The 13,850-nt window shown below is 48.5% G+C and overlaps 7 protein-coding genes and 1 non-coding gene across 10 annotated transcripts; 4 read left to right on the forward strand and 4 right to left on the reverse strand.

Moving 5' to 3' along the window:
• Window positions 1-602: 602 nt before the first annotated feature.
• Window positions 603-2,453, forward strand: FVEG_07439 (hypothetical protein; the record flags this gene model as incomplete). The annotated part of the gene is made up of 7 exons (XM_018896095.1): window positions 603-761; window positions 816-873; window positions 926-1,212; window positions 1,265-1,678; window positions 1,729-1,961; window positions 1,991-2,162; window positions 2,217-2,453. 7 exons carry the CDS (start codon window positions 603-605, stop codon window positions 2,451-2,453), a joined length of 1,560 nt encoding a protein of 519 aa, XP_018753487.1.
• Window positions 2,454-2,739: 286 nt separating this feature from the next.
• FVEG_07438 (hypothetical protein) lies at window positions 2,740-3,756 on the forward strand. The gene is made up of 3 exons (XM_018896094.1): window positions 2,740-2,927; window positions 2,987-3,466; window positions 3,519-3,756. The coding sequence occupies exons 1-3, from the start codon at window positions 2,826-2,828 to the stop codon at window positions 3,543-3,545; spliced, it is 609 nt and encodes a 202-aa protein (XP_018753486.1). The 5' UTR covers window positions 2,740-2,825; the 3' UTR covers window positions 3,546-3,756.
• FVEG_07437 (hypothetical protein) lies at window positions 3,448-4,796 on the reverse strand. Of its 3 annotated transcripts, XM_018896092.1 has the most exons (6): window positions 4,424-4,796; window positions 4,224-4,362; window positions 4,002-4,175; window positions 3,845-3,951; window positions 3,529-3,788; window positions 3,448-3,463 (listed from the first exon to the last, which is right to left on the reverse strand). In XM_018896092.1, the coding sequence occupies exons 1-4, from the start codon at window positions 4,766-4,768 to the stop codon at window positions 3,845-3,847; spliced, it is 765 nt and encodes a 254-aa protein (XP_018753484.1). In that variant the 5' UTR covers window positions 4,769-4,796; the 3' UTR covers window positions 3,448-3,463; window positions 3,529-3,788. The 3 variants fall into 3 exon arrangements, with proteins under 3 accessions (XP_018753484.1, XP_018753483.1, XP_018753485.1); XM_018896091.1 differs by lacking the exon at window positions 3,448-3,463 and having other exon boundaries at window positions 3,507-3,788; XM_018896093.1 differs by lacking the exons at window positions 3,448-3,463; window positions 3,529-3,788 and having other exon boundaries at window positions 3,802-3,951.
• Window positions 4,797-5,503: 707 nt separating this feature from the next.
• FVEG_07436 (hypothetical protein) lies at window positions 5,504-6,161 on the reverse strand (the record flags this gene model as incomplete). Its single annotated transcript, XM_018896090.1, has 2 exons — window positions 5,504-6,042; window positions 6,119-6,161. The coding sequence occupies 2 exons, from the start codon at window positions 6,159-6,161 to the stop codon at window positions 5,504-5,506; spliced, it is 582 nt and encodes a 193-aa protein (XP_018753482.1).
• Window positions 6,162-6,799: 638 nt separating this feature from the next.
• Window positions 6,800-7,963, forward strand: FVEG_07435 (hypothetical protein; the record flags this gene model as incomplete). The annotated part of the gene is made up of 1 exon (XM_018896089.1): window positions 6,800-7,963. One exon carries the CDS (start codon window positions 6,800-6,802, stop codon window positions 7,961-7,963), a length of 1,164 nt encoding a protein of 387 aa, XP_018753481.1.
• A 719-nt stretch (window positions 7,964-8,682) lies between these two features.
• FVEG_07434 (hypothetical protein) lies at window positions 8,683-9,369 on the reverse strand (the record flags this gene model as incomplete). Its single annotated transcript, XM_018896088.1, has 2 exons — window positions 8,683-9,253; window positions 9,350-9,369. The coding sequence occupies 2 exons, from the start codon at window positions 9,367-9,369 to the stop codon at window positions 8,683-8,685; spliced, it is 591 nt and encodes a 196-aa protein (XP_018753480.1).
• Window positions 9,370-11,782: 2,413 nt separating this feature from the next.
• FVEG_16100 lies at window positions 11,783-11,873 on the forward strand. Its single transcript has one exon. It is a non-coding gene; the product is annotated as a tRNA-Ser (tRNA).
• Window positions 11,874-12,037: 164 nt separating this feature from the next.
• FVEG_07433 (hypothetical protein) lies at window positions 12,038-13,844 on the reverse strand. The gene is made up of 5 exons (XM_018896087.1): window positions 13,496-13,844; window positions 13,426-13,447; window positions 13,061-13,377; window positions 12,628-13,011; window positions 12,038-12,578 (listed from the first exon to the last, which is right to left on the reverse strand). The coding sequence occupies exons 1-5, from the start codon at window positions 13,750-13,752 to the stop codon at window positions 12,218-12,220; spliced, it is 1,341 nt and encodes a 446-aa protein (XP_018753479.1). The 5' UTR covers window positions 13,753-13,844; the 3' UTR covers window positions 12,038-12,217.
• Window positions 13,845-13,850: the final 6 nt, after the last annotated feature.

The raw sequence follows: 13,850 nt of genomic DNA on the forward strand, positions 1-13,850 counted from the left end.
TGTGACGGGCGCCGCCACATCCTGTTAGGTAACGCTGATCGCTGACGAGAAGAGGGAACCATGTGTTGACAGGGATCTTCGGAACCGAGGCCATGGCACTCACTCTTTGCTATGACGTACAAGCTTTGGCATTGTAGAAACCCATCCCGAGTGAAGAGCTGGAAGTTGAAACCACGAGAAATATACGATAACAATAGAGACATATACAAGATGAAGAGCAATATGATGGTATCTCACTGCTGAAGCAGATTGATCTGAGATTCGTAACCCACAATCGAACCATGACCGAGAATGACTCGCTCACTCGACATAGCCATCGGATCCGGTTCCAGTCATGACCTGTCTCTCAGTTCCTTAATCCAGATAAGCGTTTCCCGCCCTCTACCGTTAGCACTATTCCGCCCCCTCCCCCGTCCCCATCTACCGCGTGCGTGCGTTCCTCGCAAGCCTCTTACGATCCCTTCACTCAAGATCAACGACATTAGACATTGCGGGGAAATCATGGGGAAGACAAGGGTGACGCGACATACTTAAGTTCGCTGATCATCCCATCTTTTCTCGCCATTTCTTAAACAGAGACACAGACATTCTTCGCCATCATCATGGCTTCTTATTCTACTCCCCCAAATGAGAAGGCTGAGGTCTTTGAGGCCGAAGCTGCTGGTACAGGGCAGGTCGGTCGTATCGATGCCATGGCCACGGCACCTGGCACAACCCTTGAGTCGTTTTCTCATCTTGATGAGAAGAAGATTCTTCGCAAGGTTTGTTCTGGACACCAATATTTACCACCTCATTACTAAAGAAAGACTCTCCAGATGGACATGCGATTGATCCCCATGCTTGCACTTCTTTACCTGCTCTCCTTTCTCGACCGTAAGTTTACCGCAGCATTTACTGTGACACCCGACTAATCATGTAACCACAGGAGGAAATATCGGAAATGCAAAGATCGAGGGTCTTCAGGAAGATCTCAAAATGAGCCCAGACCAATACAACTGGTGTCTCACCGTTTTCTTCTTTACATACGCTGCCTTCGAAGTCCCGTCGAACCTCCTACTCAAGAAACTGCGCCCAAGCGTTTGGCTCCCTACAATCATGATTGCTTGGGGTATCGTGATGACACTCATGGGGATTGTTCAGAACTACCATGGCCTTCTCATCGCGCGCATATTTCTTGGTGTCACTGAAGCCGGTCTCTTCCCAGGTGTCGCTGTACGTCTACGTTACTTCTCCAATATTTGCTGGTAAGCTAACCTTTTCTAAGTACTATCTCACAATGTGGTACTGCCGTCACGAAATCCAATTCCGACAGGCCCTCTTCTTCTCTGCAGCTTCCATCGCCGGTGCATTCAGCGGTCTTCTGGCCTTTGGCATCGCAAAGATGGATGGTGTTGGTGGCCTTGAAGGATGGCGATGGATCTTCATTCTCGAGGGAATCGTTACCGTTCTTGTTGCCATCTTTGCCTTCTGGGCACTTTACGACTTCCCCGAAACTGCAAGCTTCTTGACCGAAGAGGAGCGCGCTTTCGTCGTGTTCAGACTCAAGTATCAGGGTCAGCAAAAGGCTGCGGGACAGAGTCAGTCCCGTGTTGCGCAGGCCGATGAGTTCAAGTGGGAGTATGTCTGGGCTGCGTTTAAGGACTGGCAGATTTGGGTCAACATCTTTGTTTACTGGGGTGTAAGTCAAGATATGAGCGGCCATGGCATGAGTACTGCTAACCATGACAGATTGTCTGCCCGCTCTACGGCATCAGTCTTTTCTTGCCCACCATCATTCGAAACCTTGGCTACAGCTCTAGCAAGGCCCAGCTCATGACTGTTCCTATTTACATCACTGCAGCTATCCTAGCTGTGATTGTCGCTTGGACATCAGACCGAGTTGGCAAGAGAAGTCCATTCATCGTGTCTTTCCTCTGCGTCATGGTTGTTGGCTTCACGATGCAAGTTACCCATGATGTCCCGTTGTTCCAGTTCATGCTAACATTCCCAGGTGTATTTCTACCCACAACCCCAAGGTTGTCTACGCCGGTGTCTTCATCGCAGCCTGCGCCATCTATCCAGCGTTCCCAGGAGTTATCACTTGGCTGGCCAACAATCTGTCAGGAAGTTACAAGCGCAGTGTTGGAATGGCCATTCAGATTGGAGTTGGAAATCTCGGCGGTGTAAGTGCAGTCACCTTTCGGCAGCAAGGAAGGCTCTTCTCCTAACAAACATAGGCCATGGCGTCAAACTTTTACCGACAAAAGGATGGGCCTCGTTACATTTTAGGTCATGCCTTGGAACTGGGTTTCATTGGCGGGGGAATCATTGCGGCTCTTATCTTGATCTTCAGCTACAGCAGCATCAACAAGAGCCGTGACAGGAGAATGGCAGCTGGTGAACACGAGACGATCTCTGAGGAGGAACTCTCCGCCAAGGGAGATAAGGCTGTAACCTGGCGATATATGCACTGAATGTACTTGATTTAGCTGTGGATTCAATGACATAATGAAATTGAGCTGTCTCGTGTTGATGTCCTCAACTAGTTGGTCAATGACTGCCATGCAGAGCATAACTAAGGGCTTCCATCCATTGCCTTCAGTCCTTCACGATAAGAATGGAAACAGAGCCAAGTCAGTCTAGTCTAACTTATGTTAGTCTAGACTCTGTCATTTTCACTGCGCGCCCTTGGTCTAACTTTGCAGCCCCACCTAACCCCGCCTCACTGTCGTTCGTTGTCATTCTCGTTGTCGTTGACGCCTTTGATAGATGCATATTTAGAGAAAAGCCAATCCCTACCGGCCTTGAGTCAACCACCACACGTTTAGTTTCATTATATCTTTAAAATGTCCCTCTATGCTCGACAACTCAACATTAATGACCTAGAGCGGTCGCTGGCCGTTGAAACTGCCGCGTTTCCTCCCGCCGAGGCAGCTACTCGTGAAAAGGTTGTGAGATTTACAACAGACAGACCCGAGGGTTGAAGTTGAATCTAACCTTGATCTAGATTGAGTATCGCCTAACAGTCTGTCCTGAGATATGCATTGGCCTCTTTCTTCGTGCTGGCGCCAGCTTGCCGTCTCCCATTCCTCATGATATCCCATTCGTGGAGGATTCGACATCCAGCGACGATGTGCTCCTCGCACATGTCATCTCTACTAAAACGACCAACAAACCCGTCAAAGATGAAGACATGGACTACCCCCGCAACTGGAAAGAAGATCCCCAAGGTGACTACGCCGTGGGTCACAACAAGAATGGACGAACCATTGCTCTCCATGCTCTTGCTGTCGCTCCCGATTATCAGAGGGCCGGGCTGGGCAAGGCCATTATGCGCGTTTATATCCAGAGAACAAAGTCACTCAATGCTGCGGATCGTATATCTATCTTGACGTATGACCGTCTTGTTCCGTACTACCAGAGACTTGGATTTGAGCACTATGGGAAGAGCGAGTCTGAATATGCTGGGGTGGCTTGGCATGATCTTGTGAGTGACATCAGCAACAAGAGCAGAAAGACCAATGCTAACTGGGATGCAGTCCTACATACTATCTTCGCCTCTGTAAGAAATTCCTACCATAGTGATGATAGATGTGCCCCAGCGATGGACTTCACGTCGAAGAGGCTCGCATGGTCCAGAATACAAGGGCAGCTAAATCCATTTTCATATTGTGCCCAGCTACATACCTTCCACCAAAATATATTCGATGAAGAATAAGCAACGAATGATGAGTCGGGCCGTGACATTTACCCCAAATGGAATCCAACGGTGTGTGTTGACTCATCACGTCCTACAGACGGCCTCGTCTCTGTTGACCAAGTCAGCCGTCATTGGGCAGCTTGATTGAAACGTCTTCAATCTTACCTAGCTCAATTCATAAACAGCACTCTGGCCGGTGGATGCAACGCTTTCAGAGTCCTGGCCTATCTCAATACTCATGGGTTCGCTGCAAAGCCATCCCTTCTTATCAGCTAGCCATGTGTCAGCGTCGGGAGCCTCTACTCTGGGTTGGTAATCATACTGCAATAAAGTTCGACTGTGGCTAGTCCGACCTCTATCCGAAGGTCAAACTTGATCGAAACTTTGGGCTTCGAAGCCAGACGGAGTCTTGACAGGGCGTCTCCTGTCCCAGTCTTCTCGGGTACGCCAACATGCGACAAATTCACTCTGAGGACTGAATGGACGCGGCATGTATCTGTGTATGTTAGTATCTGCCATGCGCCTTCAGGGGCTAGAGGCTTACCTCCAAGAGTCAACTGGTCGATGTCGCTCTCGAAGCTGTAGAGAATTGCCAGCTCCCAGATCCGCTTGTCGGGTGGCAGATCCGCACTGAAGTATGCCGTCTGTTCATGAACGGCGACTCGGTCAGGAACAAGTTCCCCCTTGTGTCGTCACGTCAGCAAAGGCAGTTTGATGACATGAATCTCAATGGTGGAGTTTTACCTTGACGAGAACACATTCCACTTCTCCCCCAGGCTTCTGGCCCTTGGGGGCGCGCAGAAATGCTCGCTTCATGAAACTGCGGAAGCGACTCTTGATGATCACACCTGTCAATGACTGTGACGCCACGCCTATTGAGACTCGGTTAAAGCGTCGTGGGAAGAGCTCTGGGTTACGGCCCGCATTGTGGACCAGGCCCATGCAAACAGCAAGTCGAGGAGCAGCTGACATGACGAGTTTGGGTTTCTCTGCAGGTTTAAACAGCGATTCTTGAATAAATTCTTCGATCTTTCCTTGAACGTAACGGGAGCTTCCAAGCCCACCAGCCAGGACAATGTAGCCCTGCATAGGTAATCAGAGACAACTCTCATTCACGGATGTCATTGTCTGGATTGCTTTGGGACTTACCAGGTGATTTTCTGAGTTGGCCCCGCTGTCTGTCACGAATGCTCTGATAAAACGCCGAATCTCCTCATTGATTACATCAATCTGGTGATTGAACAAAGAACCGAGATATTCACTAAACCTGATGAGAAACACATCTCTTTTGGTATGGATGGAAGGAGCTTACCCAGTCAGAACAAAGGTAGCGGCCGGGGGAGAGTCCTTTAAGTCATGTCGAGCGCTTTTCTTCAAGGGAATATCGAAATTCAAGTCTTCAAATGTATCGGGGCCAAATGCGTGTTTTCTCTTGTGGAAAAGGTTGCTGTTTCGCATGTCCAAGCTAACATCCTCGATGTCTCTTGTCAAAGAATCACGCTTGTCCTGAAGGTAGGTCACTACCATTTTCTGGAAGTCTCGGTCAATGTACATGGAGCCAGTTTTACAGGCTAAGAAAGTTAGCTCATGCCTTTAGAAGAGAGAGAGAGAGAGAGAGGACTACCTGTTGGTGGTGCTAGTTCCATGGCTTGGGGCGGTTTCTCATAACTATCGTCCATCTTCAACAGGCAGAAATCCTTCACAGGTTAGCGTCAGCAATATCGCAACATATGTAGGGGTAAACTTGCAGTAGTTCCTCCACCAGCATCAACGATCAAGACATTTTCACCGTTCTGTGAGATAAATATGAGTTTGTGGTTTTCCTCAAGGCTTTAGCTCACTAACCTTGAATTTGTAATCCAAATTTGGTACGCAAATCTCATATGCAGCAACCGCTTGCGGCTCTGTCATGGTGACTCTGACGCTGCGAAGGCCTTCCTTTTCGAAGCCAGATTCACGAATGAGCTGCGTAAAATCATGGACAACAGCCGGGTCCCATAGGGCGGGCACACTAAAAAGGAATAAAACCCTGGTCTCTTCGAACTGTTTGCCTCCCAGCAAAGCGGGCGTAAACCGCTGTGTGCTCAGTTCGCGAAACAAACAGGTAAGGAAGTCTCTGTACATCCTTTTCACCTCAACCTGGTCAGCATCAACTGCTCCAAAGTCGAGTTTAAACCCTTCTTTTAGTTTAAGATGCTCGGTAGAGTCGTCGGGGACCTCCATCCCCCATCCAACGAGCTTCGGCGGCTGATGGTGGACATTGTAATAGAGTCGCGTGGGTGTCTTTGGATCCTTCATATCGATGCCCCATCTCAGGTAGCTGACTTCAGCGCGACCTTTCCGTCTGTACGCAACACCGGTACCTATTAATGTGGTCAGAAGCCCACGTTGTCGCTGTGGTTATTCAGACTTTTAGGGTGGACCATCTAGATTACATACCGGTCATTCCAACGTCGATCCCAACAACAAGATCTTCTGCCATAGTTCCGGCTTATTTGTCTATTTTGGCTGAGGAATATTGAAGATGAAGCGAGAAGGAGGAAGAGAAAATATTAATGTCCTCTACCATAATTAAGGGGGACAGTGAAATGCTTGACGCGGTATTGCGCGTTCTACACCGCTGAGTGAAGGAATACACAGTTTCAAGCAGCATGCCGTCCCGTCCCGTCCCGTCCCTCCTACCATCAAACCCACTTTCATTTCCCGCTCTTATTGAGAAGGTATCACAAATGAGTTATGACGGGGGCTGGTGCGTGCCAATTTGCCTGGAGTGTCACAGTGTCTGTCACAACGGCAATAGACTTAAGCCCGAGAGGGCGAGCTGGCCCTGGCCCTGGCCCAGGCTCAGGCCAAGCCAGCCACATTGCTCCACCAACTGAGACGACTCCTTTGACCAAAACAAGTTTGCTCAGGCACGGGGTAATCATTCTTGAGCTAGTGGGATATTGTTGTTGGTCTCTTAAGCTGGACTTGAGTCCCCAACTGTCAGTTTCATTTATGGCCGCCCATACCTCTCTTCACTTGGGTTTCTCAACTCTCCTCTTCTTTCATCTTCTTTCAACCTCGGGAGCAACTCCATTCAATACATACTGAAATCTCCCATCAAGTGTCCCTGCGGCTATGGCTTACTCGTTTGTTGAGTCGTTCTTTATCGGCTGGGCGGTTGGGGCCTGCACGATTTCCCTCGTCGTCGCAATCATCGTTCTAGCTTTGAGAGGGACTGTACGTGGAGCCTCTCTCTTCTCCTGGCTAAACAAAAGTCGCAACCCCGATGTTTCCGAAACCTCTACCAAACAAAAACCTGCAGCTACGAATGTTCCTGCTCCTCAGCAAATCCCAGAGAGCCAGGTTATCCGCAGTCCGATGAATCCAAATCCTATCACGGAGTCACACAGGGAGTTAGCTCACCGTGTCATAGATGTCTGTGGGCCCAAAGGAATCAGCGAGAACGTTGAAGGGTTCGAGTGCCTGATCGAAAGCTTTTGCCGTAATCTTATTTATGGCCACGGAAATGTCTATACCGTGTCAGTGCCAACCATCGAGAGATCCTTGTTCAATGACGATGAACTTGTCCGCCTTGCCGGTGATCCTCCCGAAGGTGACACGTGGTCAGAGTTGATATGCGATCGAGACACTCGATACTACGCCATATGGAACTTCCTCGTCCGACTGCTCTACAGACGAATGGATCCAGACTGCAATGTTGAAGAATGTCTGTTGCCGCCTGAAGTCTCAACATGCTTTCAGTTCATCCCTGAGCGACAATTCGCTCACAGTAAGTTCAATATTCATATCGCCGCTGCTGCGGTGGACTCTACTGACATAATCTCAGGGGAGGACTGTATCTCGGTCTGGAGAGAGATTCTGTTCATGATGCTCATGGGTCGGTACAGAATGATATACCAACCCGCGACCGGTCTCGATAAGGATGACCCGCGGCGAGAGAGGATTGACTCTATGGCTTCTGAAGTCGCCGACGCCCTGAATGTGGAGCTCCTAGATGCTCGTGGCCGTTCGGGTGCTGACTTGAAAAGGGTTTTGACCGGCATATTCGGCATAGCAGCAAACTGTGCTCTCATCTTCTTCGGGCAGCCCTCTGTGTGGGAAGCCAACTGGGATTCAGACCAAGGTCGTCTCGTTGCTCCTAGGATCAGGTTCATGTGGAATGGCCAGGTCAAATGGACCAGGCCTGCTACCGTGTACAACGGCCCCCCCGGGGCTCCCATCGTGGAGCCTGAGATTTTGCCACATCCTAAGCCAAAGAGGACGGATCTGGACGCATGACGAGTTGCGAGCTTTAGTTGCTGCAGGGAGAGCTTAGAGGGCTTAAATTCCCACAGAGAACTTAGTACTTCTGATATCTGATGCAACAGTTTGTTTTTAGCTTCTTACTGAGAACCAGTTTAAACTTATCCACTTTGTAAAATAACAGAAGTGTAACAAATAATCCACTCATTTCCGGGTGTCAAACAACATGGAGAGCAGTCGCCCAAGAGCGAGCATTACCGGCTGCAGCCTTTGACTGGACACGGAGTCAAGGCGCTGTAAGCCACGGATCTCCTAGCATACTGTTCAATTTGCAGGCCGTAGCTGGCGTTGTTATGCGCTAGTTGCCGTTGGCAACTGTCATGTGGCAAAGACGTGTCGTACCAAGCACTGCGAGTGTCGTACAAGCGAGGGGGCGGGGCTTAGATGAAGGACTTTGAACCGCGCGCTCAATTATCGGCAACATTTGTGTAGGCTGATTGCGGTCGCAAAACATATTCGATAAATTGCTGTATCCGTAAATGACTCCACCTCCTCTGTCTATGCTGCAATACCATCTAAAACTCTTCCCGCATTGTGTGACATAGACCAAGCAAGACCAGGACCTCCATGGACAGAAAGTGAGGGCTCCATCAGACCAAAGTGCATGACAGCTGACCAAACATCCAGCATTCATCCTGGACTGACAACCCCCTAAACCCCTCAACTGCGGCGTCCCTCTTTCCCTTCCGTTCAATTCACGGGAGCTCCTTTGCTTTGGGCTCCAAGCTTCTGGGAGGCATGCTGCAAGCCCGTATCGGATCTTTCTTCTCCTTGGCCACCTCAGCCGCGTTTCTCGGCTGAATTTGATGCATGACATTGATCGCGGCGACGAGACATGAATGGCTTGCTCCAAGAGTCTTACCCCACTCCTCCCATTTTTTCTGATCTTGCAGCTTTTGTGCGAGGGCGCGCAGAGTTGCCTTTTCCATGTCTTCCTTGGGCACGTTCTTGGAGTATTCCTTGAGGGTCACTTCCGTTCTGTCGATTGTGCCGTTGATCCAGGCTAGAGTGACATCGTGCTTGGAAGTCAAAGTGAAAAGAGATGTTCTCAGCTTCTTGGCATATTGAAGGTCATGCTTGGTTTGCTCAACCAGTCTTGCGCACGCCTGGGCATCCTGATTCAAGTCGCTAGCAGAGAGTCCGATGTCTACCAGAGCTTTGGTCAATTTCATCACCTCCCAGGCGATGGGAATCGCGGCTTCGGCTCCTGAAATTGTGGTGGGTAGTTCTTGTTGTGTGTACGACGATTTGTAGTGTTGTTGTTTTCTTGGGACAGAATACTCTACCGGCTGGTCGGGCAAGCGATGTTAGATTGGGTCGAGATTTATGAGAAGAGACTGACGAAGGGGATCTGATCCTTACATTATCTTCAGAGTGCACATTACAGTTATTTTGACCATCCAGTGACCGGCAATTCGTAGCTAAGTGCTCCTTACAATACAGCTCTGGGCGCAGTTTCGTCTCTTTAGCTTTGGCGTGAAGCTCAGCCGGTGTGGCCGAAGGACAAAGAAACAAATACAGCAATTAGTATCATGGCTTCATTTGGAAACTCTCCAGACAAAAACGGTGAAACTATCCCATGTCCATCGCATAAGCCACTCCCACATTGTCAGAATGGATATCATCTCTCTGCAATGCAGGAGATGGTAATTTCTGCCTCGGGTTCAACGATGGCAAATCCTACCTCTTTCTCTATGCTTATAATGTTCGTCTTGAAGTATTCGAGGCTTTTTTTGTGGTTGAGAAGCATATATTCTTGCCCTAGGTGGCTCACAGAGGTTGCTGGGTGGCTAATTATCACGGGGATTACCGCGCAGGCAGCCAAGTGACAAGTCAGAAAGGCGGGGTGAAAACGGTAGTCTATCATTTTCTTCTACGCATGAGCTAACGACAATACCAAAGCCTAAAGGCTACGGTAGGTGACTGGCGGCGAATGGACAGCAAGGTGGTAAAGTCATCTCTGGGCTTGTTAGGCTGTCGGTTGTTGGTACTTCTGATTGGCGTGGTTGACAGCCAGGTTTCAAGTATAATATATCAAAAGATACCCAAGATACAAAACCTTGCCATAACTAGCAACGGTAAAACGCGGAAACCTGAATGGAGAGTGTTTGGCGTTGTTCTTTTTTCTTTTTCCTTGAGTCCAAGCGCTTGGCAGATGATTGATTCTGTTTCACGGAACGCGGCTGGCTGGGCCAAATTACTGACAGAACTATAGTGTAGTCATTTATTTGTTTACATATGGTCCGCCGTTTTGGATGATCAGAACCGGTCAGAACCGTGCGAACTGGTTGAACTACTGCGCCAGCAGTGCTCATGATTCCACGCTGTAGTGTTGTTCACGACATGGTACTAAGTCACTTCGGGGTGAGTGGCCAAAGATAGGTACCTAGGTAGCACATTAAGTCTGTTTTTTATGCGGAAACCCTTGATATCAGTGTATAACAAGATGAGATTGACAAAATCACATTCATCCATAACAATCAATGCCATCATTTGCATATTTTGGAACAGAGAACTAGAATCTGAATAAGCCACTATGTAAGTTTTCCTGGTAGGTTTCTTCCAAAATACATGACAGGACACGCCGAAACCTTGTGTGGGAACCACCTCCGCCAACACTAAAAAGTCTTCATCCGAGAAGACCAATCTCGCCATTGTCGGAGACTCAAATGCTGACGACTCGGTCCAGGTAGTGGAATCCATGTACAGTATAGGGTCGCGATCCGGAATTGGTGTCTTGGGAAGTGAACATGATGATTAATGTATTGGTGTATGAGTAGTTGATTGTGGCTGTTTGTTGGTTAGTTGATTCGAGTTGTTGTGATGATAAGTGACAGTAGTTGGGATTACGGATTACATTGGGTTTGTATTGATCTCCAGCTTACACGATTGAGCTTCAGGTAGTGAACATATTCCGAGCTCAATCTTACACCCGCTTACTGTTAAAAAAGAGAGAGAGAGAAAACAACTTGATGTGTGGTAGATATGCTTTATCTAAACTTTTGAACTGGTTCGTTCTTTTTGGCCTTCATTATCTCCCTATTGATAAACGCAGTGCAATAACCTCATGTGGCTAATAATGTGGTCATGGAACCCCGGCATGCCAACCGGATCCATTTCTAAAAATGGCTGGCGTTCTATGTTGCCAGAATTGGAGGCTCTTCTCTGAATGGAAGAGAGTCAGGTGGGTCAATTTGGCCCTTTGTTGTACCAACGACCTTTGCCCAAAATGGTATGTCTATAGACAAACAAATGCAGTGTTCATGTATTTTCTATCAGAGTAGCGCATATTGAGACGCCTCCGCCATTCTCTGAGGTGGTGTCCAGTGATTATCATCATCACCGCCACCAACGTTTGCAAAGTTCGGGCAGACAACACAAAGAGGTTCCCGTTTAGGCCACCGAGTCTGCTCATGCGCATCAAGCACGCTCATCATTCAGGCGAAGGTCCAGAGACCATCGAATGAAGCTTTCTTTCCCACCACCAACAGTCTGATAACTTCTCGGTACCTTCATGGCAACCGAACAATGAGATCAGTAATTCCAGGCTGTTTGACCAAATGATAACGACGTACGTTTCTATTAATAGGCCCTCCATTCAGCCTATCACCTGATCTCGGGTTGGTAGATCTCTATACTACTACTATACATAAACTTCGTCTTTAAACGGTATAAGCGACTCTCAGCTCGGCAGGGACGACAAATGATACTCTATCTGTTAATTCCAGTATACCCCCAGAGACCTCGCGCTGTGATGGCGGCTCTTTGCGACGGGGATAACATCAATCCGGTCTAGGCAACGTGGCGGAGTGGTTATCGCGACAGCCTCGAATTCTCTCGTAAGCTGTTTCCTTCGGGAGCGCAGGTTCGAATCCTGCCGTTGTCGATGTCTTTTTTGTCTTTTGATATATATCATCTTTGCGTCTCTGATGTTGTAAATCACAATGCCTTTTGCGAGTGAGGGGGCCTTGCATAGGCTAAGATAAGACACTTTAGACATTTATTAATTATTAACTATAATAAACTTTAAGAAAGTATATACATATATATATATATATCTTATCTTTTATAGTGTACTTGCTCTCTGAAAGAGGGCTTAATGTTTTGCCAGAAATACTGGTATAATTTCTATAGATATCCAGGGCAAATGCATTTCATTGTTGAGTGACTAAACGATTGTAAAACAATCCAGACAACAGCAAACAAAGACTACACTCGCCCCGACACGAGTCAACTGATGTTCAGCTCACCAACAAGAGCCACAACAGAAGCAAATCCGGCATCGGTAGTCGGTCTGATTGAAAGCATGCCAGCGCCGAGATCCCACTCAGCAACATGGGCATTCTCCTCAGTGGCCTTATCCGGGCTGCCATCCGGCGTAGCAGGGATACCGAAAACTCTGACAGAGCCACCAGAAGACTTGGCTTCCTCAAACAAGCTGTCGATCTGTCCCGCAACCTTCCAATCTCGGATGTAGACCTTGAAGCCAAGGTTCCTCACAACAACGAGATAGTCTGGGAAGGCGAGGTTGCGGGACTCTTCAGAGGCGGTGTCTGATAACTGGTACCGTCGTCCCGGGCTGGGAACGTTCCTAGAATGATGTTAGCATATGCAAATCTTGCTGGATAGGTCGGGCTTACCAATCACCGGCCGGAACACAGATGGTTTGAATTTCATCATACGAGAATTGGACGTCGAGATTAGTATCAGTGTCCATAGAACCAAAAGACACACCCTTCTCGTTGGCACTTCCTTTGCCGGTAGAGAAAGACAGCCACGGACCATATGAGAATCCGTCTGTAGACGCATGACCAAAGTCGGATTCGTTGACCTCTCTACCATCAGCAACGTTGATCTGAGTAGAAGAGTCACCGTCGCCAACGCCGTTCATCCAGTGTTCAACTTGCGCAGTGTACTGAAGAGTCATCCATTCAGGGACATATGTGATAGCGTGCGGTGTCCTGTCTCTCTCGAGGAGCTCACGGGTGATTTCAGCTGATGCGTGACAAGCAGGCATCGTGATGCTATCAAGGTTAGGAATCGGGCGAAATGCTTCGGAAGATGATATCTCACCCTTCGACTGACTGCCCGCCGATCAGGGCCTTGACGATTCGGTTGAAATCCCTAGCTAGTGAACTAGCAGTTGGTCCGCCAATGTTGAGGAGGGTGGCTTGGTAGTCTTTGGCTGCGGCCTCGACTTTTTGCTTGGCTGCCGAGTATGCAGGAGCATGCGATGGCCACCACTGAGAAAAGTCTTGTTCGCCCGTGAGGCCGTAGCCTTCTTCTTTTTCAAAAGTCTCCAGGGCACGATCTCTCTCGCGCAAGGCCTGCTCAAGTGCACTCGCCAAGGTTCGGCCCATCGTTGTTACACGGACTTGATCACCCTCGCCCTATGACTTGTTAGAGAAAGTGAATTATTGCACATGTGATTCACGTACAATCTTGACTGTCAACAGATATCTAGTCTTGGTCAATTACAAGCGTACTGTATGGTGACGATGTGCTTACTCTAGCAAACATTGGGTGTAAGTTTTGTGATGAGCTGGGTCATAGAAAAGATCATTTGTCTGTAAGAAATTGTTGATGATGTTGTTGATTCCATAGTTCGTATAGGCAGCGTCAATATCTTGTGACGCGACTGGTGCCTTTTGCGCGTGCTTTGTGAAAAACAAAGCAGGCTTGTGTCCAGGTAGACCACCGACAGCATTCTGCACAGCCTTGCAGTATGCCAGCCACAGATACTTGTCGACTTCGTTAGTGGCCATTTTGACGCAGTAGCTATTCGAAAGGGGGAAAACACGCGGGACGCAAAAGATGGAGAGTCGCAGAGCAGGGCAGAGCAGAACGAGCGCGGAACGGGGAT

The sequence above is a fragment of the Fusarium verticillioides genome, chromosome 8 (genome assembly GCF_000149555.1).
Source record: "Fusarium verticillioides 7600 chromosome 8, whole genome shotgun sequence".
NCBI lineage: Eukaryota > Fungi > Ascomycota > Sordariomycetes > Hypocreales > Nectriaceae > Fusarium > Fusarium verticillioides.